The 24783-nt window shown below is 44.0% G+C and overlaps 1 protein-coding gene across 1 annotated transcript in view; it reads right to left on the bottom strand.

The window, feature by feature from the left end:
• Nucleotides 1-1655: 1655 nt before the first annotated feature.
• Nucleotides 1656-24783, bottom strand: part of phip (PHIP subunit of CUL4-Ring ligase complex) — a 77666-nt gene continuing 54538 nt past the window's right edge. Inside the window, exons 27-40 of the mRNA XM_080744879.1 lie at nt 23879-23961; nt 23531-23642; nt 22915-22976; nt 21364-21519; nt 17345-17465; nt 16239-16364; nt 13497-13575; nt 13341-13403; nt 12265-12417; nt 11518-11670; nt 10424-10635; nt 8750-9012; nt 7962-8111; nt 1656-7445 (exon numbers count right to left, since the gene is read on the bottom strand). Of these exons, the coding sequence (XP_080601005.1) occupies nt 6427-7445; nt 7962-8111; nt 8750-9012; nt 10424-10635; nt 11518-11670; nt 12265-12417; nt 13341-13403; nt 13497-13575; nt 16239-16364; nt 17345-17465; nt 21364-21519; nt 22915-22976; nt 23531-23642; nt 23879-23961 (2752 nt within the window). The 3' untranslated portion in view covers nt 1656-6426. The remainder of the gene's footprint in view (nt 7446-7961; nt 8112-8749; nt 9013-10423; nt 10636-11517; nt 11671-12264; nt 12418-13340; nt 13404-13496; nt 13576-16238; nt 16365-17344; nt 17466-21363; nt 21520-22914; nt 22977-23530; nt 23643-23878; nt 23962-24783) is intronic.

The following is a 24783-nucleotide window of genomic DNA, read 5'->3' on the forward strand; positions in this document are numbered from 1 at the left end:
ACCTCCACTTTCAACGTTGTGTCTCCCAACGCAGTTTTGGGGGTGCAGTGGCGCTTTGCCAGCACAGGATGGCGACATAGTCCATTAAAACGAGACTAGTTCACTTCACATTTTCCCTTCAAGGTTCAATAGTTCACTGGTTCCCAAACAGTGGGTTGGGACCTTATTTACCTCTCTATGGTTAGGACCCATTTGTGGGTCGCGGAGACATTTTTATGGGTCCCTTAATTATTTGTTTCCAACATTTTGTTTATAATTGTTATATTTCAAAAACATTTTCAAAAAACATTCTCCAAAATATTAATTAAGATTTCCATGAATAAAAAGAATCAATGATTTTAATTTCATTAATAAATAAAAGAAAAATCTAAGAAACAGCATAAATTAGAAAACAAATGTTTAAGAAGTAGTGAAAATAGCCGGTCTACAAGCTCAAAATGTGGCGCGAAGCGACGTGTTGTGAACTTGTAGATTTGCTGTTTTCACTAGTTTGGGTCCCAGGCAAACGTCTATTCTCTCTTTTCGAGCTAAAAAGTTTGGGGACCACTGCAATAGTTGACTTACTGTATCCAGGCTTATGTTTAGTTTACTGTATTCCAAAACAAAAATAACTATCGGGAGAGAGAAAAACAGATATGGAAACACAACTGTTTATTTACTTAAAATATGAGTATGAACTAACAGGACAGCAGTACTCCCCCTACACATATACATTCTAACGTTATGCTTCTTTTTTTGCATTAACTCTTTTTTCATATATTTATATATATATATATATATTTATATATAAAAGTATCCAAACTAACAAAGACACCCACTTCAGTCTGTTTACATAAAACAGATGGCAGATCCCCCTCCCCTCCCTGGAACCCAAAGAAGACCCACCAGTATGGTGGCTCACATGCAGCCACTCTCTCTCTCTCACACACACAAACGCACACGCACACACTTTTGTGACATGTTACAACAGCCCTGTATACATCTAGAATGATGACCCAGACAGGCTCAGGGTCAAAGCGTAGAGCGAAGATGCAGATGGGATAGTTATAAAAACCTGACTCCAGCGACCTTTATGAAAGCTATTAAAAAGATCCCAAGCTCTTTTGAGCAGCTACACCACCCAGGCCTCCCTTGAAATAAACCCAGTTCGCTAATGAGATAACTAACTCTGTGATGGACTTATGCACAGCAGCCATATTGGAAAGAAATTGGAAATCCTTCACAGGTGTTTGTCTCTGTTCCGTTTAGTGTAGCACAGTGGTTCTCAAACGTTTTAATTTCAAGGACTTCCATAACTCCGAGAGTGTTCAAATGGTCCATCTGGTTCCATTTGAGCACTCTCAGGGGCCTTTTCCACCGGCAAAGAACCGGTTCCAGAACCAGTGCCGGTCCAACTTTCTTGGAACCTTGGTTCGTTCTTGCGAACCGGCTTGCGTTTCCACCAGATTGAACCATGATTGAACCAGAGGAACCAAGGATTTCGTTGTTCCCGTTCGGAACCAACTTTTACAGTTCGGAACCAACTCCGAGAACCGGAGTTGGTTCCGAACTGTAAAAGTTGGTTTGGAACCAGTACCACAAAATCCTTGGTTTTTCCAGTGAACCACCATCTGAACTGGGGGTGAATGGCTCTGGTTCAATCTAGTGGAAACGCAAGCCGGTTCGCAAGAACGAACCAAGGTTCCAAGAAAGTTGAACCGGCACTGGTTCTGGAACCAAGGTTCTTTTGGTGGAAAAGGCCCCTTTGAGACCCACTGGTGTGGGCAGTGTGTTTCCAGCCAGTGCACAATATCAGCACCCTGACTGAATGCAGAGGTGGAAAAAGTACTCACATTTTCTACTTAAGTAAAAGTATCAATACTGCATTGTAGAAGTACTCTGACTGTTACAAGTAGAAGTCCAGTCCAGAATTCAAAATGCACTTGAGTAAAAGTACAAAGGTATTGGCATCGAAATGTACTTAAAGTACTGAAAGTACAAAATGTTTGAAAATAGCAGATCTACAAGCTCACGTGTCGCATTGTGACACGTTGTGAGTTTGTAGATCGGCTATTTTCAAACAGCCAAGGTATAAAATAGAGCTAAAGTGGTTTATGTATGTTTTAACATATTATAATTTATATCAGCAAAGTAAATAGTAACTATAGTTTTCATATACATGTAGTGGAGTAAAAGTACAATATTTGGAGCCCAGATGTAGTGGAGTAGAAGTGAAAGTATTGGAAATTGGAAATACTGAAGTAAAGTACAAATACCTCAAAACTGTATTAAGTACAGTACATAAGTAAGAGTTTACTTTACACCACTGCCAGAATGGAACAGAGCCTCAATTAGTATAATTTTCCTGGCTTAGCTGAGATAATCTGTCTTAACTGTTGATAAGTATAGGTAGGTTGTGATTTTAAAGCAGCAGGCAAAGGTGAAAATAGTCGTTGATAGCACGTCCCCTGTTGTGATGTATGGATTATAAAGCCTAATCTAAGCTCTGTTGTACAACAGTCGGTGGGTGTGAAAATAACCGATTTATAAAAATGTTATACTCCAACGCATGGTGTGCGATGGGCTATAAAGTGAGCTCAATAGTGGACCTAAAACACCATATCATGTTAAAACATGAGCTCGTACCATACTTACGAGAGACTTCAATTAGATATTTGGGTTTTTTGTATACATCGTATGCATTCATGCATACACCAGCATACTGTATGTTTGCAGGGTTCCATTATTTGTGCAAAAATGGTGGATATTTGTTCCGGGGATCCAAAATGAAACTAAATTGTGTATAAGACTTCGACTGGTTAATGATTCATGATCAGGAGAATACTACTGTACGTGCATACAAAAAACACCCTCACAACGATAATGATTTCATAGCACGTAGTATCATCAAAGGAACACAGGAGATCGAATAAAAGACTGTTCCAGCACAATATAATTCACCTCACTGATCTAACATTGTCTGTGCACGGCAGGGACAGAGACAGGGAGCCAATGAAACAAGTGGATATTGTCAAAGTGAGAGTTGTCAAACTAGGGCTGCAACTGGCCATTATGGTCCTAACGATTATTCTGTCGATTACCTTTTCGTTTAATGGATGAATTCATTGAATAATCAAGATTTATTTTAAAAAGCATATCATATATGAGAATCGATTTATTTCATATTTTGTCACACAAGCGTCTTGCCGAAATAATGAAATAGCAGATGTGAGCTTTGCAGCTTATCGGCTCAGTATTTTTAGAAGATTTTGGACCCTTTTGGAAACTTTTACATGCCCAAAATAGGGATAGATTATTAAATCAATAATTTCATTTTATCATCAATTATCAATTACTTTCTATAATGGATTAGATCGATGAACTGTTGCACCCCTGTTCAAACCACTCGCTGTGAGGACAGTACATCTTATTTAGAACAGATCCACAACACATTCAAAAAAGCCACGTTCTAAACTTCAGTGCCCGAGGACAGAATTTGGCATGAACAGAAAACCCCATAACAAGAACAAAAACGACGGTACAACAGTTTGAGATAAATGTGGAATAATATGTGACAGGAAAGAGTTACTTGACTAAAGGGGGAAGAGTTAGTCGAATGGACCATGTGAGTATAGATAGCACCATCACTCTATCCTCTCCAATAGCCATCCCAACTCCCAGGGTTGCTGGACTTGCAAAGCAACTGTGCGCATTTTGTCTGAAATGAACCGTGACGAAATGAAATGAATAGCACGAAATTGTAAAAACAAAAAATCAGGAGGATGCCATCTTTATACACTTGGTCCATTAAGACGTGTGTGTGCGTGTGTGTGTGTGTGTGTTTGTGTGTCCGTGTGCACGTGGGGTGTGTTTCAGTGTTTAAGAGTGATACATGTGTGTCTCTCCATTAGACTGTTATTAGCCTGGCCTCTCTTCTAAAAGCCCCCTGAACAGGATCTAAGACATCCCCCGTCTCTTGGACCCGAGCTACGAGTAGAAACAGGAAGTCTGTGAAGCCCAAAGGAGACAACAAGCGTCCGAATGACAAAAATAACAAACAAAACAAAAAATAATAAATTGTCAGAGTAGACAAAGGCACACAATCAGAGAGATGAATATAATAAGACCTGTCTCCCTCTCCAGTCCGCCAAACAACAACTTCAGTCCGAAAAATCCAGCACGCTCCAGTTTTATCTGGCTCGTTCCGGGTTGCTCCGGTTCAGGCATGAGAAAGTGCTAGAAAATCACATGCACAAACAAACTGTGTGTGTGTGTGTGTGTGTGTGTGTGTGTGTGTGTGTGTGTGTGTGTGTGTTATCACTGCAGAAATGTTCATGAACTTGAACGTAAAAAGAAAAGATGTTAAAATATACTACAATTGCATTGATGCCTCAAAGCTTACCCACACGCAGCTACGTATCGCTGTACCTTAGCTTTAAACTCAGGATAGATTGGTTATAGTTGGATATCATACTGACATGAATAATGGTACGTTTACAACAACAGTAAAAATCTTCTCTTTTTTTTCTTTTCTTGAAACCGTTATAAATACATTTCTTTGACAGATTTCACAATGAACAGAACTGTATGCCACTGTTTTCACGCTGAGAAATGAACGACGCACACCCAAGTTGTGTTAAAACACACAAACATGCCGACATAAAAACACCAGTCAAATGCACACACTCCGAACACGCACCATCGCAAGACACAGACTGCACATGCAGACTTGCGCTTGTGGTGGATGCACGCACGCATGCACGCACACACACACATACACACACGCAAACGCACACACACTCATTAAAAGACAGAAAGGCACAAGGTATTGCTAATGATCAGGACTCATTAATACACAGTCTATCCAGATGTACGTACAAATCACCCTTTCACCCATGCATTCTTCTCATCACAGTAAAAACAGTTTGGAGAGGAGAAACCGTTATTCCATTCCTTTCTCGCTCTCTCTCTCTGAATGACATGCATCGTCTGGCACGCCCACACACACACACACACACACGTAAGGAGTACACAAAATCTCAAGATCTGACAGTACCCAGCAAGGTACACCATTTGGTATTTCAGCATCAAACAAACACACCACACACTCTCATATCAGCACAGCGGCTTGGCCAACTTGTAAGACTTCCTCATACACACACACACACACACACACACACACAAAAGACAAGATCGAAAGCCGATCGTCGCTTACAAATCTTACAAAAGCAGAGATGGCGTGTATAAAAAAAGAAGAAAGAAAGACAGAAAGGCGTGAACACAGAAAGACAGGTCAGGGAAAAGACCACCAGAACAGCAGTCTTATACGTAAATACGTCTCGAACATTTCCAATTCACTCCTTGAAGCGTCCAGAATGTGGGGAAGGCTCTCAAAAGGTGGAGCGTTCGTTCATCAGACTCCCAACTCGCGGTTTGTTTTCCAGAGTTTGACGACAACGTAATTAATGGACGTGATGTTTAAAAAGTCCAAACTGACCACGGAGAACGACCCCGAGTGCCTACATGGGAGGGGTCCAACATGGACCAATAGTGTAGGTATAGATTCCATATAGTTTCATTGTTTGACAGCACAATCATCAGTGTATTTTGGATTCATGTCAATTTGTGTTTTCAGATATTTAACCACTTGAACCGTCAATACTTAATATACTTGACTTTTCACTTAGTCTGCTCTTTTTCCCCTCTACACCAAACCTCTTTGCTGAAAATAGCCGATCTACAAGCTCACAACGCCTCGCGCTGCGAAGCGTTGTGAGCTTGTGGATCTGCTATTCTTGGCTAAAGTTCTCAGAATATGGGCACTAGGGTTCAAGTTGTTAATATAAAAAAGGATTGGAAGATTTGGAGGACCCCCTGTAGTAACTCTGAGGACCCCCTAGGGGTCCCGGACCCCCTGTTGAAGACCCCTGGTGTAGGAGGAGTCAGAGTGTAGCGGCGGGGTGGTGGCCAGGGCCAGGGGGTCAGACAGAATGGAGGGCAGGGAGTTCAGGGGTCACTGCACTAAGTCTATGTTTGTGAAATCTTTATGTCACTGCAGGTTTAACAGCAGCAGCAGCAGCCAGGCTGGTGGCACCCCACCAACTTAAGGCCTGGTTTATAGTTAGTTGTGTGCCGGTGTCATCATCAACAAGCTCAAAACTTGTGGATCAGCTCATTTCGGTATGTGACATGGCACGCAACTAAGTATAAAGCAGTCATCACACACGCACACACGCACAGACGTACGCACACACACGCGCACACACACACAGAAACCACCAAAAGTGTCCTATTCAACCCAGTCCCACACTCTTCTTCTTCTATCCCATGAACCGAACAGACATATATATATCTGTCTCTCTGCATCTGTTCCCTTCCGTCCCATTCTGACCACAACCCAGGGCAGGCTTCCTTAAACCCTGCCGTGTCTCTGCAGAGTTTTTCCGTTCACCAGCCGATCAGGTTGGCCTTGGCCTTCTCGGTGAGCTTGCGGACACGCCCCTTGGAGGAGGTGCCGAAGGTGATGGAGGAGTCCTCGAACAGCAGCTGCCTCTGCTCCTCCTCCGAGTCCTCCTCCATGTACCAGGCCGACCGCCGGCCCTGGTTGCGCGTGCGCATGGAGCCCCCCGACCCCCCGTCCTCCCCGCCCTCCTCCTCCTCCTCGTCCTCCTGGGGGGACGTCCTCCTGTGGGAGGAGCGGTGGTGGTGAGGAGGCGTTGCGGGGGGAGGCGTTCTGGCAATGTCCTCCGCGGCCCCCCGCCGACCGCTCCGCCTCCTCACCGTGGAGGGGTCGGGCGATTCGGGCCGGGGCCGAGGCGGCGGAGGAGGAGTCTCCTCGGGTCTGAGCAGCCGCGGCCGGCCGCGCCGCCTCTGCGGCAACGGCGACGTCGCCACTTCGTCGCCCGTGGATTGGTCGAGTTCCTCGTCGGGGGTGGAGTTTCCTCCTCCTCCGCCCCTCCTCCTCCTCTTCATCTCCTCCACTTCCTGCTTGCTCTTCCGGCCTCGCTTCTTGCCCGGGGCTTCGTCGCCCGTGGATTGGTCGAGTTCCTCGTCGGGGGTGGAGTTTCCTCCTCCTCCACCCCTCCTCCGCCTCTTCATCTCCTCCACTTCCAGCTTGCTCTTCCGGCCTCGCTTCTTGCCCGGGGCTTCGTCGCCCGTGGATTGGTCGAGTTCCTCGTCGGGGGTGGAGTTTCCTCCTCCTCCGCCCCTCCTCCTCCTCTTCATCTCCTCCACCTCCAGCTTGCTCTTCCGGCCTCGCTTCTTGCCCGGGGGGCGGCCGCGGGGCCGACCCGGGGGGCTCGCTGCCGGGGACCTGGTGGTGACCTCCGGAGGGCTGGGCGGCAGTGGCGGCGGCGCGTCCGCTGCTGCTCGGGGTCTCCGCCCCCTCCTGCCCACTCCCAGGGTCATGTGACCGGTGTGGCCGTTCAGCTGAGGCATGCTGTGAGGCGACAGTCTGGCAGGGGAGCCTGCGGGCAGGGGGGAACACAGAGGAAATACATCATGATCATGAATGTGTATGTCAGACTAGTGCAGTTTCTCAAACTTTCAAATTTCAAGCTCCCCTTAACTCTGGCAGTGTACAAATGGAACCAAATGAACCCTAACGGGTTAGGTTCATTTGCGCTCACAACACTGCGAGGCGTTGTGAGCTTGTAGATCGGCTATTTTCGGCAAATAGCTTTGTTGTAGAGGAGAAAAGGGAAGACTAAGTAGAGTAAGTAGAGTAAAAGGTCAAGTTTATAAAACAATTGTCAGTTCAAGAATCAAAAATACACTGATGATTGTGCTGTCAAAAGATGAAACTACATGGAATCTATGAAAAGGTTGTGGGGGTCCCTGCTTCTTCTCTCTCTCAGCTAATGGGTCCTTGGCCTGAAAACATTGAAGACCCCTGATCTAGAGTTCATAATTCTCATGGCTTGGGGAAAGAAGCTGTGCTGCAAGAGAAGGCAACAGTCAAGAGTGGACGGTGCATGTCTTACCAGCCGCGTGGCGTACGGGGGTCCTGAGTTTCCGGCGGGTGCTGCCTCCGGGGCTGCTCTCCGGGGCCGGGGACAGCACCGAGCGCTCGCTGGACAGCGGGGTGGACGCTGCCACGGGGTTATGAGCCCGTAAGGAGCGCGCAGGAGGATCTGTCGACAGGGGCATCACAAGGGGGGGGAAAGTGGGACTGAGTTACTAGGGCCCAAGGTAGAGGGGCCTTAATAGCAGATATACAAGCTCACAGAGCATGTTTAATCGCATATAAATATTTGACCTGAGAAGCTTTTTTTTTTAAATTAAAACAAATTTTGGTATAGGCCTACGAGTTAATCAATGAATGAGTCTTTTTTTATCTAAATTTCCCATCCTCTGGTCCAAGCAAAGCGCTCTGATTCTTCTTCTCCCATTGCGTGCCTGGGGTTTTGTTGTCTGTTGTTTGGTGCACCGGTATGATCGGCTCGCCTGACACTCGTCCAGTGGGAAAGGTCCCAAAAACTAAGCGTGGTTAAAATGCAAATTCTTTTTAAATTGCGTTGTTTTTCTGTAATTATTTAATCAAAATGAATCCGTTAAAAGTCCCAGCCCTACTAAAAACACAAAGACAAGTAAAACACAATATAACACATGGTATCATTTCTTTAAAACCAAATCAACTCATGCTTTTGCTTTTGAGATTCCCAGGTGGGCCCTGATCCTGAAAGGGTTGAGAACATTCAGCCACTAGATGTCGCAGTTTTACAACATAGATGGCATCATTGCGGCATCAATTCATGTCACTGGCTCTCACCTGTCCTGCTGGGTGCATTGCCCACGGGTGTGTGTGATGACGATGGGGTGGATGTGGAGGTGGAGGGGGGCGAGTTGACGGAGTGGCGCCCAGAGCTGCGTGTGCGCCCTGTGGCCTGCGCGTCAGCCCTCCCGTTGAGGAGCTGTGGGGGGGTCTTGGGGGCCAGGCTATGCCTGAGAGAAGTGGTCCGTGAGGGGGCCGGGGGAGGCGACGGTTCCCTCCTACCGCCACCCCGCGACGAGACCCGTCTCTTCCTCTCTGGGCTGGGGGAGGGGTTTGCATGAGTGCATTAGTTAGAATGCTGTAATGGAATCATTACTTACACACCGCATGAAACTACACTTGCTTATTTTAGACTATTGCTCATTTGTTCTAGTATAAAAATGAAATAAGTACAAAGTAAGTAGAAAAGACAACTATGCCTACAAATGCTAAATCATTAAAACAATACAATAATAAAGTGACTGTGGCAGTTGGAAAACAAAGAGGCTTTGAAAGAAAAAAAGAAAAAAAAAGAAACCAAGGCACGCAAGTTGAACAAACTCTCATGTCTACCTGGGAAGATTTACACACAATGTCAATTAAAAAAGCATAAGGCTGAAGATAATGTTTCGGTAATTAAATGATATGATATAATATAATATGGTATATTTACTGTGTGGTTAAAATGTGCTCACATGAACAGATTAACTGGTTTGTTGACTTTGTTGTATAGTTTATGTATTGTGTCATATTCTGATTATAGTGATTTTTTTTATTTCCTGTATTTGATCTTTTTTTTTTTTTTAGATTACAGTTTATTTCATTTATAAGAGCCTCCTGTGGACAGGTGCTGAACATTAGCACTTGTGCTAGAACACTGCATCTGGTCTGACCAAAGTGATTGTGACATCCATGTCAAATGAAATACTCATAACATAGTATACAGAAGATTCTTTCTTTTTTTCAACCCTGAGCCACAAGAATATCTCATCCGTATCTCACAGGGCCTAGATGTCAGGGGTCTTCAACAGGGGGTCCGGGACCCCTAGGCCGGGGGTCCTCAGCGTTACTACAGGGCAAATCTTTGTTCGATAGGATAATTTATTTTTTATTCTGTTTTACATTAACCACTTGAACCCTAGCATCCCTATTCCGAGGAGAAAATTTCCCGAAAATAGCCGATCTACAAGCTCACGACGCATCGTGCTGTGAGGCGTTGTGAGCTTGTAGATTGGCTATTTGAAGCAAAGAGGTGGTGTCTGTCTCTGCTAAGGAGTTGTTGGCCTGACAAACGTTGAAGATCCCTGGTTCTCAACCTTTTCAGGCCATGACCCCCAAAATAATCATATTTTAACTGGGGACCCCCCCACCCTGACGAGCACTAAGAGTTGAGGAATTTCATTTTGTATAACACGGCTCTATTGTGAAAATAGCAGATCTACATGCTCACAAGGCGTTGTGAGCACGTAGATCGGCTATTTTCACAATTTCTGTCTCTAATATTTGATTAATTTGTCATTTAGAGGTATTAAAAAGTCCTTAAATTATCACCTTAGAAATGTGCAGATACCCTCTATACATTTAAACATTATGTTGGTTTGTTTACTGTTGAGAGAGATAACAATGTTTCATATTAAGCTAATCATTTGGGGACCCCCCTGGAGGTCCCATCACTGGTCTATGTGATGGTACCTGGAGGCAGTGCTGCTGGCGGGGGACTCGCTCCTCCGCCTCCTCCTCTTCATAGTGTGGCGTGTCTGTCTGTCCGTCGTGTGCCGCGCCTGTCTGTCCTTCCCCTGTCGCGTCAGTCTGTCTGTCATGCCGTGGATGGCCTTGTAGTCGGCCAGGATGGAGCTGGCGTGCTCCTCAAACAGAGCTGAGAGGCGCAGACTCATGCTGTAGATCTGGGCCGGGACATGATAGTACAGTGTATACTGTCAATATGATAATATAAAATATACAACTTCTATTTGCCCTGGTTGAGGGAAGTGATAAAATGACTGAAATCTATTTAAACTTGCACTTATGAGTGACATTGGTACTTAACTCATACACTGTCAATCACATGTTTTCACATGTTTTTTTTTTCTAAGGCCCACACCAACAAAAACGGGTTTTCAAATTTTTTAGTTATTATTATCATTTTTTGTTTTTGCTCTTCACTAACATAATGAGTCACCGTTTCATTCTCAGACACACAGAGATCCAGGAGATCACGTGATCACAAGCTCTCATCCACCGTTCACTTCCTTTTTATTCTGTTTGGGAAAAAGGCTGTATAATGTATAAATGCGTTAATCTACGCATTTATACGTGGGACACATCCAGAGAACAGCAGACGTACAAACTGTTGTGAGCTTGTAGATCACTCTCGGCTGCGACGCCGGAACTGACGCACACCTTCTGTGCAACGCACGATGGGACGTTGGAAACTTGTAGATAGACTACTCGAAAGACTAGCATCAACCTCGACAAAAAGGTGAAGGGGAACACACAGCGGCTGCGGACAGCGCGCGTCAAAACAACCGCCCCCATTATTTTCAATGAACCTACCCACCCCGGCGGCGTCGTTCACACCTCGCAGGCCGCTCCGATACACCACTGTTCTATTTTCCAGGTGTTGCCGAGCGGTGAGAAATGTACGCAGCCTGTCCGCAGCCGGTGTGTGTTCCCCTTTAGCTGAGCCTCAGACCAAGTGTAAAAGCACAGGGCTTGAGCCAAGTGCTTTCCAGTAAATTGGTTAACATAAGTATTTGTGCCTGTGTGCGCGTGTCAGCGGGGCTTACCCGCGACTTCTTGCTGGGAGTGTAAGCTTTGGAGTTGCTGAAGATGAGCCGTATGTCTTTGCAGAGCTCAATGGGAGACTGGTACTTCCCCGTGGTCAGCGTGCTCCGAACGGTGCTGAAGTCCATGGGAGACTCAACGATCTGCAGGTAGTCCTGAGACAAGCAGAGGAACGTATGGGGTCACACAAAGTGACAGACAAGTAAGAGGCTGAGATAAATGATGTGAGCAAGTGAGAGAGATTGAGAATACGAGATACAGTACACAGAGAGGGAGATAATGAGATAGGGATTACAGGCAGAGAGAGAATGATAGGGATTAAAGAGAGAAAGAAAGAGGGAGAGAGAATGAGATAATTAGTAGAGAGGGAAAGAGAGGTAGAAGAGAATAAGATGGATAATTAAAGAGAGGCAGATAGAATGAGTTTCAGGGGAGAAAGAGGGCAGGAGAATGAGTTAAAGGGAGGTTGGTAGAAAGCGGCAGAGAACTAAAGAGAGAGAGTGTGTGCGTGTGTGTGTGTGCGTGTGTGTGTGTGTGTGTGTGTGTGTGTGTGTGTGTGTGTGTGTGTGTGTGTGTGTGTGTGTGTGATTTTTCTGAAAAACCCTTTCTTTGAAAACCTTTTTAAATGAGCACTTAAAAATTGATATAGATATATAGGAAAAAAGTGAATAACTTTCTAACCCTCAAATGGTTTGGGAAAGAAACACAGCATTAAAGAACAGCCTGTGTAGAAAGGTGTATTAAAGTACCGGGTACTCCTGCAAATCAACAGGTTCTCTGAAGGGCTCAGAGTCTTCACACTGGAAGATGAGGTCCAGCAGCTCCTTGCAGCGCCCCCTCCAGGCCTGGGGGTCGTACGAGGGAGGGCGCGTACGCACCTGGCGCTTCATGGGACGCCGCCCCTGCAATACATACATACATGATAGGTATTAAATTAAATAAACTATATATCAGTCTATCAATACATACACGATAAAGGTATTACATTAAATAAACTATATATCAGTCTATCAATACAACATCAGGAAATGGATGGATTGATAAGTCACGGAAAAGACACGTTGTGATTGGCCAGTAGTCACTTTGACTGGCAGCTATCCCTTGGTTTTTCCAGGAAGTCCGGACTACAATTGTTGCACATCGCTCCAATGAACTGCAGAGGCGAATGAGGCATCTAGCTTTTTATATATGTGGGTGGTAGCCCATGTGTTAAGATGTTCCCCAGTTTTAGCTAAGCAGCAAGCTAAGCGAAATCAGGGAACGCTGTGCAAAATCCACCATCGGTATACAAGAGCACACCTATAGCAAGACATTTAATCAGTTTAACTTTGCGAGTAACAGTTTAGCTTCAGGGCCACCCAACATTGAATTCCAGTTTAACTTTAGAGCCATGCAAACCTTGAATTCCAGTTTACTTTTACATAAACAGCCATGCATGCACACATGCATTTCAGTTTAACATTCAGTTTAACATTTGAGCCATGCAAGACTCTGAACTAGAAGGTGTAGAAAGTCTGGGGTGGAGCAGCAGCAGCAGCAGCAGTAGTAGTAGCATGTGGCAGCAATTGAACAGTAGTGATCCAGTGTAGGAGGGAGCCCTATTTAAGTGGACCGCCTTGTTGTGGGAATGCGCGTGATTGGCGTGTAGAAAAGCGTGGCTCATTGAAAACACTCAGCAGACTGACAGCTGATTACAGCTGAGGCGTGTAAGACTCCCATGTCCTGCATGAACTTGCTAGTCTCTCTCGACGAATAGTAGTCTGGCTACGCAAGTCTATACATAAATTAACGCAATGCTTCATGTCATTAAGGTTTGACACATTACCTTTTGGTTTCTTGTGGATGTTCCAGGAGTGTTAGTATCTTCATCCTCATCATCATCCTCATCCTGCGTGGACATTGGAAAACACAGTTAGATAGAGTTGAAAAACTAGACAAGAATAAACCGCAGATAAAAAGGTTTCGGCAAGGGCGCACTCACCTCATCGTCAGAATCATCCGAGAAAGTAGCCTTCTTCATAGTTTTATACAGAGGAATGATGTCTGTCAGACTTTGGTCCCTGTGAGGAGAGATAAGATGACATGAGATGAGTAAAATAATACAATATAATTCAGAATTAATAGAAGAGACGTTTGTCTACTATTAGGAGCAGAGGTTGACACTGTATGTCATTGTCACATGGTCCAAACAAGCTGTACTGGCATCTTGTCTGTGTAAAATCAGTAAATGTCAAATTGTGAGGGTTGCATTGTTAATTGTTCATACTAGAAGCTGGGCCGCCCGCGGCGACCTGGCCAACTCGGAACAATGTAAATAGGGAATGAATGCCCCGCCCTTTAATGCAAACCCCATTATACCTGTTTTCATAGGACCCGTTTTGACCATTTGTCTGCCTGTGTCCATTTATGCCCATATATGGAGATATCTGTATCTGTCTGTCGGTGTCCATTTTATGTCCATATATGGAGATCACTGCAGTTATAGTTCTGGGTCCATTTTATGCCCATATATGCCCATATATGGAGATATCTGTCTATCTGCGTCCATTTTATGCCCATATATGGAGATCTCTGTATCTGTCTGTCTGTGTCCCTTTTATGCCCGTATATGGAGATCTTTGTGATTCTGCATCCATTGTATGCCCATATATGCCATATATGGAGATATCTGTTTATCTGCGTCCATTTTATGCCCATATATGAGATTTCTGTCGCTTTTTCAAACAGATGGTCAAAACGGGTCCTATGACAACAGGTATAATGGGGTTTGCATTAAAGGGGGAACCGGCACTGTGTCTGCAACACAGTCGGAGGCACAGACAGATACAGAGATCTCCATAATGGGAATAAAGGGACACAGACAAACAGATGGAGGAGGAGACAAACTTAATGCAAACCCCATTATACCTGTTGTCATAGGACCCGTTTTGACCATCTGTTTGCCTGTGTCCATTTATGCCCATATATGGAGATATCTGTATCTGTCTGTCTGCGTCCACTTTATGCCCATATATGGAGATCTTTGACCATCTGTTTGCCTGTGTCCATTTATGCTCATATATGGAGATATCTGTATTTGTCTGTCTGCATCCATTTTATGCCCATAAATGGAGATCTATGCAGACACAGTGCCAGTTCCGGAAAATCCTGATGTCAGACATCAGAATCCGAACCTTTCGTGCTGGTTCCAGAAAATCGTGTATCGGGTCGGGTCGGGTCGAGGCCGAGCACTGCACTACCTGCTGCGGTGGGGAACGCACGTGCCGAATTTGAAATAGGGAATGAATGCCCCACCCTTTAATGCAAACCCCATGAATGCCCCACCCTTTAATGCAAACCCCAATATACCTGTTGTCATAGGACCCGTTTTGACCATCTGTTTGTCTTTGTCCACTTATGCCCATATATGAAGATCTCTGCACACACAGTACCGGTTGCAGAAAACTCTGATCTGGAGAACGCGCGTGCCGGTGGGAAGAAGGGTTCTCGAGATACGCGGATTACATACATACATACACATTCACAGAGATTTTGTGTTGACTCATGTGGCGTACGTGATGTCAGAGCCTTTTATGAAGTGATGTCACAATGACTCAGCGCTTGCGCCGATTTCCTCCGGAACAGCCTGATGTCAACAATCAGCTCCGCATAAGGAGATTCCGAACGTTTCGCGCCGGTTTCGGAAAACCGCGAGTCGGGTCGGGTCGAGGCCCGGCACTGCACTCCGCGCGGCGGCGGGGAACGCGCGTGCCGAATCTGAAGCCGGTGGGACGAACGGTTCTCGAGATACGCGGATTACAAACAAACAAACAGACAGACAGACAGACAGACAGACAGAGATTTGTCGCATTTATAGATAGATGATGAATCGGTTTTGTTCATAGAGGTGTAACAAAAGATTGTTGTGGCCATTTAACCACTTATTAACCATTTAAGTCCACTCCAACACAACAGTAACCCAAATAAACACCCACAAGCAGCTTGCGGCAGATCAACATGGGAACATATTGTAGGCGTTTGAGCTCCTCATCAGCTCAAAAAGCAACCTGTCATCTCAATATTTGAACATGTTCACTAAGCCAGCCCTATTGAATGTACATGCAACAAGGGGGCAAGCATTACATTATTTCCCACTCATTATACCACAGTTAGTTCCAACCTTGCATTTTGATTGGCTGAGTCATGCTAATGAGAGCTATTATTTCCTGACAACACTCAGATCTGGTCTCAATAGAAGTTTCACTCCACCTTAATTACCTTATTATACTTGTCATTTGCTGTAATTTGCTGCAACAGTTGGCAATAACATTTACAAGCATCATTTTGCTACTGGGAAACGAAAATGAAGGATAATGACGTTGTCCAATCTCTTAAAAATATATTTTCAATACATTTCTGATGACAAATTAACACCCTGCAGCTACCCCAAATGAGCCGAATGAACATTGCATTCCACTTACAAACCAGCACCTGGATGCGCTAGAATGGGGAAGGAACTACATTTCACCATGGATTAAACTTTCATAATAAAGCTTGTGTGTTGACATCCAAGTAGTATTGAAAAGTGACTGTGCCATAAACGCAATAATACACTGAAGGTGTGCCATACTGTGAGATATTGGCTCTGTTGTGATGATCCACCACATAGCAGTGCCAATACCTCATGGTATAGCGTTCCCTCTGGTATAGTATTGCTTAATTAATCATACTGTAGGAGACTTACTTAATGAATTGCAGCATGAGGTCAGAGACAAACTTGGCGGTGGTGACGATGAACGCTCCCGGCTCGTTGAACGTCTGGGTGTTGTGTTCTATGTAGCGAACCTCCCACATCAGGGATGACATCCGTCTGGACACACATCACACACTAATGTCAGCATACAGTTCACTACTAGGGATGGGACGATAAGCAATGTTATCGTTTATCGTGATAAAAAAACACTCGCGATAATCGTATGGTGGAGATTTCATTTATCGTGATATCGTCCTCCGTCATGCACTGGGATCAATTCACCTTTTATTTGCCGAGCTGCATATTATCCGGTACCATTTAAACCCTCTAGCCCCACGCAGCCTAACAACAGAGCCTTTCAATGCAAAACCCCCACGCACTCACTTGCAATTTATCACTCACACGCATTCAATCATTTATTCATCATTGTTTACACATACAGTACATCTTCAGGGACTGCAATGGAAATGAAGCTGTTATTTATATTGCATTTGTATCCCTTTGACAATGTGGAGCCTACCGGTATGTACATACATGTATACATACGGTATATGTATATTGCGTCATGTCTCATTTTCACATGCACTATATAGTCGCAGTCTGGCAGAAACGTACCGGTATGTCCCAAATTGTTACTTTTCAGGAAATTCAATGAAAGAACCTGTGTCTCCAATGGATTCAATATAGTTATTTATTTAGTCAAAAGCTCTTGTTCATACTTTATAAACTATTATAAAATATTTATAAACCCACAGACAGACTTAACCACTTTCACTTTCAAAATATTTCAAAAATAGCAAGGTTTTCAAGCACACAATGCATCGTGTGCTTGCGCGTTGTGAGCTTGTAGATCGTCTATTTTCGCTACTTTTGTGTGAAACACTTGTACAATGAAGTAGGGCATTTGCAAATACAAGATTTCTACCCAAAAGCAATGTTACATTTCGCTGTTGTCAGGCATAAACCTTTTATCTCCATATTTGTATTATATTATTCTTGTACATAGTGCAGCGTCACACAAAAGCATCAAAAGTAGCCGATCCACAAGCTGGAAAAGGTGTTTTGAGCTCACAGACAGGCTTGCAGGCATGGCATACCTGTAGAATCGGTTCTCTAGCCTTTGGCGTATGGTGCTGAGGTCAGTGACGTAGGCCACTACGGTGCAATAGGTGGGGTAGGCTTGTAGGTCGACTGGGAAGGCAAATGGAGCCGCCACATCTGAGGAGAGGGTGGGGATTGGGCATAGAACAGAAAAGGAAAGGTTAGTAATTGGGACAACTCAGCGGGACGAGACAGGTTTCAATTTAGGCATAAATACAGAGGCTGTAATCGATCAAAGTGTTAAAGTGAAAACAGTAGTATAAGACAACATTTCATGTATAGGGACAGATTTGAAGAAGCTTGACAAGACATGGGACAATGTATGACAGACAAAGGCAACGACCTATGACCTTTAGGTCACTGGTTGTCAAACATTGTCAAGGAGGACCCCCAAATTAATATGTATTTCGCTGTAACCCCCATCCTGAAAATAGTTTGTGCCAGGAATCACCATAAATGGAGAATATCCCATCTACAAGGTCAAAAACTGCGAGTTTGTAGATCGGCTATATTAAAATAGCCTGTTAAGTGGTTAAACTGATTGTGATGCAAATGCTGTATTGACTAATTTAGCTGCAGACCCCCGAAATCCCCTCAAAGACCCCTTGTGTTCCCTTGACCCCACTTTGAGAACCATTGCTTTATGTCAATGGGCTACAATGCCCCCCTGAACCAAACTACTGTCAGGGCCCTAGCACAGAGAAACCTATTAAGACTGCATTCTGGTTGTGCTTAGACTCCAAGTCATTCACTTTAACTCTCTGCTTTGCTCCATGCCTTGCTGCTAGCCTGGAAACCAGACAAATCTGCAGACAAAAATAGCCCTCTGCAGATTTGGTCTGGCCCGCTCGGTTTTCATTGGATGTCCCTGGCCCTTAAGTTTTGGGGCATCAATCAGGGTCCTGTAGTCCAAATATGGGGCGGGTTTACAACCAATGGCATTTTTTGAATTTGCCCTTTGGAAATGCAGGTTCAACTTCCACACAGAGATTCTAGACTAGTACCTAGTACTACCTACACAGTGATATTATTCTGGCATGCCAGGCTACTTATATAAAACAAATCCCTTCCCTACAGCTTAATCTATGAACAGTGATTACTGCAAACATCTGGATCATCCGAATTATACATTTTGAAGGCAGTGATCGGCTGATTTTCATTCTTGTTCACAGACAGACATGCAGTATTGTCATGTTGACAAAATGCTATAAATTCTTTATCCTCTTATTGTCAGCCTCTGCCATGAAATGTTACAGAAGATCACTGTACTTGAAACCTAACGCTTAACTACAACCTGGTTGGACAATGGACACGGATAGTTGTGACACATATCGAGGCATGTCCGCCAGAATACAGCCTCTATCAGTCAGTGAGACATGGACAAAGACGAGATGGACTGTCTACACAGCAAGGTTTACGTAGCTGTACAAAGGTCTTGAATATCTTGCCCTAGTGTCCTTAAACCTGAAACAGCTGCAGCCTACTTATCCTTATGATATACAGGCCTCTTGAGACACATACTGGTATCACTATCTCTCCTAGGAATTCTCTGAGCTGACTCATTATCACCAAATATGACATTCACATTAACAACAGTGCTGAATCTAAGGTTGTGGAATTCACGAGTCTACCAGGGGTCAGCGACCTTTTTGAAATGAAGTGCCATGTTTTTATTTTCTAGATAGTCAGTGTGCCATGTCAACATGAACTTTAATGAGGCCCCATAAAAAAAATCAGACATATTTTCATTGTCAGGACATTGTTATAATGATCATTAGACTTAACCCAGCTATCTCCCTGACTCCCTCCCCAGTCAAAGTTCAGAATTTGTATGAATGTAGAATTATGTGCAGGATGTAATTGGCTGCAAATTAGGTGACTTAATTTAATTGACAAAACAATGAATTGATTTTAAAACATAAAGTGTGCCAGTGATCACCCTCCTCTGTGCCAATGTTGGCACCAGTGCCTAAGGTTGCCTACCCTGAAAGCCTAGAACAGCAATTCTGCAATACGGTTTTCTATTATTTCTATTGTAAATATTGTTCATATGAATAACTTTTTCGATTAAAATAAGAAATCGAGTTGGGTGTTTTATTTATTCATTATAAATCAATGAATTGACGCACACAAATCTGAATAGATGTTTCATAATTGACTAATAATCGATTATTAGCCTGCAATTCTCAGTATTTTTGGTGCTGAATTAAAAAAACTAAAACTAAAAGGTTCATTAAAAGGTCACATCTCTAGACTGCAAACAAAAACAAAAAGCTGACAACACATCACTCCAGTCGAAAAATCGTGAAAATTAGAATTTTGACCCGATTCTATAAGTGTCTTTTGAATTCTTCTAAGATTTTTGAAAAAAAAAACTATGTTTCTATGTCAGCAATCTGGCCAGCCATCGTCAAAGAAAAGGTCCTTTTCACTCAACTGGAGCTCAGTTAGTCTGTTCTTGAGAGACTACTATGTCAGTGGTGCTCAAACCTTTTCATGTGAAAATGATATGTATTTGTCCACGGACCCCCATTTCAAAATATCTAGTTCCAGGGACCACCCAGAAGCAAAATTTGAGTTACAAACGTTCGCTTAGAAAATACATATATTCAAAGATTTGCACACATTTTCACGACTTTTTCAAAAATAGCAGATCTACAAGCTCGCAGCGCGGCACTCGGTGCCGCGCTGTGAGCTTGTATATCTGCTATTTTTCACTGGTTAAAGCATTCAATAATTCTAGGCCTAAATTGGTTAAAAGGTCACATCTCAAGACTGCAAACAAAAACAAAAAGTCTAACTGGCTCCCTGTGTCTTCCAGAGTCTAGCTACTTGTTTATAAAGCTCTCAACGGGTTAGGACCGGTCTACATCACAGGCTCCCTGTTGTTTTATGTTCCTTCGCAAGCCCCTGATCCTCTATTGCAGGCTTGTTAGATATGCGTAAGAGAAAATTGTGGCTCCCAAATTATGGAACCTTACATAACATTAGAGAGGCAGGCTCTGTTGAAATCTTATCTGAGACTTTAAAACATATTCTTTGTACTTAGCCCTTCAATAATACTCTTTTTTAAGGTCATTGTATTTCATTAGGGAGTCTTTTTTTACACATGGAATGAGGTGGTGATATCATATTAGATGCCTTCTTACATCACATTACCGGAATTCAAAATGCTACCGCATCTGTCTGGCATGCTTGCCTGTGTTAACGCACAGAAGGCAGGCTCATGCGGATGACCTCACAGCTGTGAGTGTCCCAGGCAGATGACATCATGGTGAAAACAGCATGGATGAGAAAGGCTCTAACAGCTTTATGAGAAATCGTCTTCACAGGCTGTTTCCCATCCTAGCTTAGATGACGTGGCAAAGGCGCGTGATTGGAAATGACACCCGGGCTCCAGGGAAACCCCGCCCACTGAAGCTTTTGATTGGCTGAAGCGGAGCTAGGGAGCGCTCCATTGTAGTCGCTTGGACAGGGCGTTTATCGTGGGCTTGCCCAGGCCTTACGGCCTGGGCATAAATATAACGATTGCATTCACCACGGCTTCGTAACTCGCGCGCGCTCGGGGGCGAAGAGCAGGACCAAGGTCCGCTGGCCTGCGCGCCGCTTGCAGTGTCGTGGACAATCGAGCGGCTCCGCCTGGAGGCCGGGTGTCATTTCCAAATACGCGGCAAAGGCTGATGATCTCATAATGTCCGTGTGTGTGTGTGTGTGCGTGCGTGCGTGTGTGCGTGCGTGCGTGCGCGCGTGTGCGTGCATGTGTGTGTGTTTTAGTGCCTGAGTGCATGCATGTGTAAGAGTGTGAGAGCATGCACTATCCAGCTTCCAGGACCAACATTAGTCCTCAACAAGTCATTACTTTGTGTAAAAATTAGGACATCGTGCCCGGGCCTCAGTTCTCTGGGGTTAAGTTTGGTCACATAAGCAGTGAAAGTTCTGCTTTTAGGTTTATGAGTTAAGGAATGAATGAATGCAGCCAACGGAACGGTTTAGTTAAGGGCCGAAGACACCATACCGAGCGTGCAGAGCTGGTCGATGGCTTTGATGATGCGTTCGCACTCTTCCGAGCGCGAGCAGGAGCCCCACTCTCCTTCCATGGGGACGTAGAGCAACTCCTTCTGCTCTTCTTCTGTCAACGGAACACTCAGACCCAACTCATCTGGGAACGATGCTGCAGACAGAGAAAGAAAGAGAGGAGGGGGTATTTACAGAGGGAACATTGAAGCGAGTGGAATGTCTGTATATTTTCTGGTCCCACTTATGTGTGTGTGTGTGTGTATGTGTGTGTGTGTGTGTGTGTGTGTGTGTGTGTGTGTGTGTGTGTGTGTGTGTGTGTGTGTGTGTGTGTGTGTGTGTGTGTGTGTGTGTGTGTGTGTGTGTGTGTTTGTATTACTGTACTTGTGTGGGACAAATGTCAACACAAGTATAGTAGAATTACAGAAACAGACAATGGGCCCGATTCATCAATCTGGTCGTAAATATAGAGTAAATAAAGTGACAAAATCTGGCTTATATTTCTGTCTTACCTTCAAAATCCCTTCAAAATCCCAGACAAAAAAAAACATTGCTAAATATGACCCTAACTTGGGAATTGTCCTAAATGCCGTTAAGATCAAAATATGGGCGTAATTTGTCCGTAAAGTGCTTGATGAATCGGAGATTTGTGTTTGGGGTTAGGACGGTATAGGGTTAGATTAGGGACAGGAGCTTTCTCTATCTTATTCGTAGTTGTGTGGCGACATCACGCACGAAAGATAGCTGATCTTGTAGATCTGCAATTTTTTGACTACTTTCAGCTATTTTCTAAGCTGTCTACAAATGTTGACGTATACATCAGCACGGGTAGAGGAGTAGGGGACCGTGGTGAAGTTGGTTTCAGGTTGGATATTCACCCAGTTGGGTAATATGCAACTGGGTAAATATCCAACCGGAAACCAACTTCGAACCCAAAATCTAGTTGTATAAATATAACATTGTAGCAAACACAGCAGCAGATGAGAGCGGCTCCAGCTAAACAACCGGCCGCTTGACGTTTGTTTGTATGGCAGTATTTCACTGAAGATCATGTGGACAAAAAGACGGTGGAGTGTTTGTGTACCGAGGCCAGCGAGTAGCCTGGCCTTGATATTGACCAACAGCTGGATCTTTTGTGTACTTTGTTTAACGAGAGACACGGCAGATACAGTCATTTTGGTGAATCCAGTTTACATTCCTTATTGTAGCAGCTAAAATGGATGTGGATTGTGGCATTTGTGGAATGCTGTTCATTGTTGCAGCTTGTTTGTGTACTGTATATCCGTTGTCATGCCCCCCTAGCTTCTGCGAAATGCCATGCCCCAGAGGGTCATTATTATTACATAATAGGTAATAGACTAGTCAACCACCAGTGGGTAAAATTTGTCAACCACTAAAAATCACTAGTTGTTAAAGCCCTAGTGTGTGTGTGTGTGTGTGTGTGTGTGTGTGTGTGTGTGTGTGTGTGTGTGTGTGTGTGTGTGTGTGTGTGTGTGTGTGCGCGCGTGCATGCGTGCGTGCAATCCGTGCATGTCACTGGAGAGAGACTCACCCTCATTAGGAATGGGCTCCATGTCCCACGGACTCATCTTCTCCGTGTCGCCATTATCCCAGCTAGGGCAAAGAATACATCGACAACAAAATCATCAGACAAATCTATTCTTTCGTTTTTGGGGGGTATTTGTAAACTCGATGAATACGTTTCCGGGGAGTTTCATAGACCTTTAAAGGAAAACTTCACCCATTTTCAACCTTATCATCGCATAATTTGTGTTAAGCTCATTATGAGATGCCATCATTTTCTGTCTACTCGCCGGGTGTCTCAGAGGGGACTGTGGCGATTCTGATCTTCCAATCTTCCTGGAAAGTTAGCGTGATGAAATAGAAGCCATTGTTCTTGAATTCATGAAAATAAACTTTTCATGAATTACTTTGAAATCTTGTAAAGAAATGGCCAAACCTGCCTACTAATGATATCATTGGTAAGCAGGTTTCTGTACCTCTGAGACACAGAGCGAGTACAGTGGTACCATCTTATAATGAGCATTAGTGAGGAGTCAAACCAAAGTGTTCTGGAACGTTCTTGAATATTGACCTCAACATATTTAAACCTCTATCAACTTCTTCAGTGATCAGTGGAAACTGTTCTGTCCTGTCCTACTGCATACCAGACATTGTAGCACTGGAACAGACTGTCAGAATACTGGGTCTGGAAGGGCTCCTGGCTCTCAATGGTTCCAAACCACCATGCGTCATCTATCACTGACCGGAACCGGTCACCTGTACACACACACGCACGCACACACACGCAAGTGATTTAGACATACTTTTAATATAGGAAAACCTAATTACTATGATTTTACACTTAAAAGTTACTGAATATTATCCAAACTTGAGAGACAAGAGTCAGATGCCAGTAATTGCATCATGACATAGTTTAAAAATACATCTATTTATGAAATGTATTTTCACCACGTCAGATCAAGTCATGCCATGATGCATTGAGAGATACTGACCTATACTCCACTGTCGGTCTCTGGCATTATCAAACTGCTGCCTCAGAATCAGGAAGTCGATGACATCGGGCATGTCATGGTACCTATGGCAACCCAAAGTCAAATATGCAAATTAGTCCAAGGCTATGACAGAACAGTGACAGAGTTAGCTTACCGAACCCAGAAACTAATCAGGCGGGTGGAGATGGTGGCGGTGTGGTATTAGTATAGAAGGAATTTCAACCAATCATGGGTTATAGCAGTGGTTGGTTCTCAAACCTCTTCATGTCAAGGACCCCAAATTACTATTTATTTGGCCGCGAACCCCCATCAGAAAATATTTTGTGCCAGGGACCCCCATACAAGATTTGTGTTGTTAAAATGTTTTAAAAAATATGCCACATTTTTCACATATTTTATTTCAAGATTTGTATTATATATTTTTTTAATACATGATACATTTCCATGCAACATGTTGTGAGTTAAAGTGGTCAAACCAATTTTGATGCTATATTAACTTGGCTGGGGACCCCCTGGTACCCACTCAAGGATCCCTGGGGGTGAGAACAACTGGGTTATAGAATTAAATGAATTAACATTGTGTACAAATTAACATATTTGTAACGTTTATTTCAATTTGTTAATTTTGTCTGGAGAATGTGCCCTCTCAAGTCCTAATGTGCCATATTTAATTTGTACACCAGGGGGGCAATGGAAACGACCAGGGATGTTTTGAAAGATATAAGGGTCCATTTGGTTACCATCTCCATCATTTAGCTGGGGACCACCTGGGACCCCATCTCAAGGACCACTGGTGGTCCCCAGGCCACACACTGGTTGAAAACCACTGCACTATAAACTTGATCATACTACAGCGTCACACAAAAGTAGCAAAAGTAGCAGAGAAATATGCTAAGTGACATGTT

Source organism: Nannobrachium achirus (genome assembly GCF_963921795.1).
Source record: "Nannobrachium achirus genome assembly, chromosome: 16".
NCBI lineage: Eukaryota > Metazoa > Chordata > Actinopteri > Myctophiformes > Myctophidae > Nannobrachium > Nannobrachium achirus.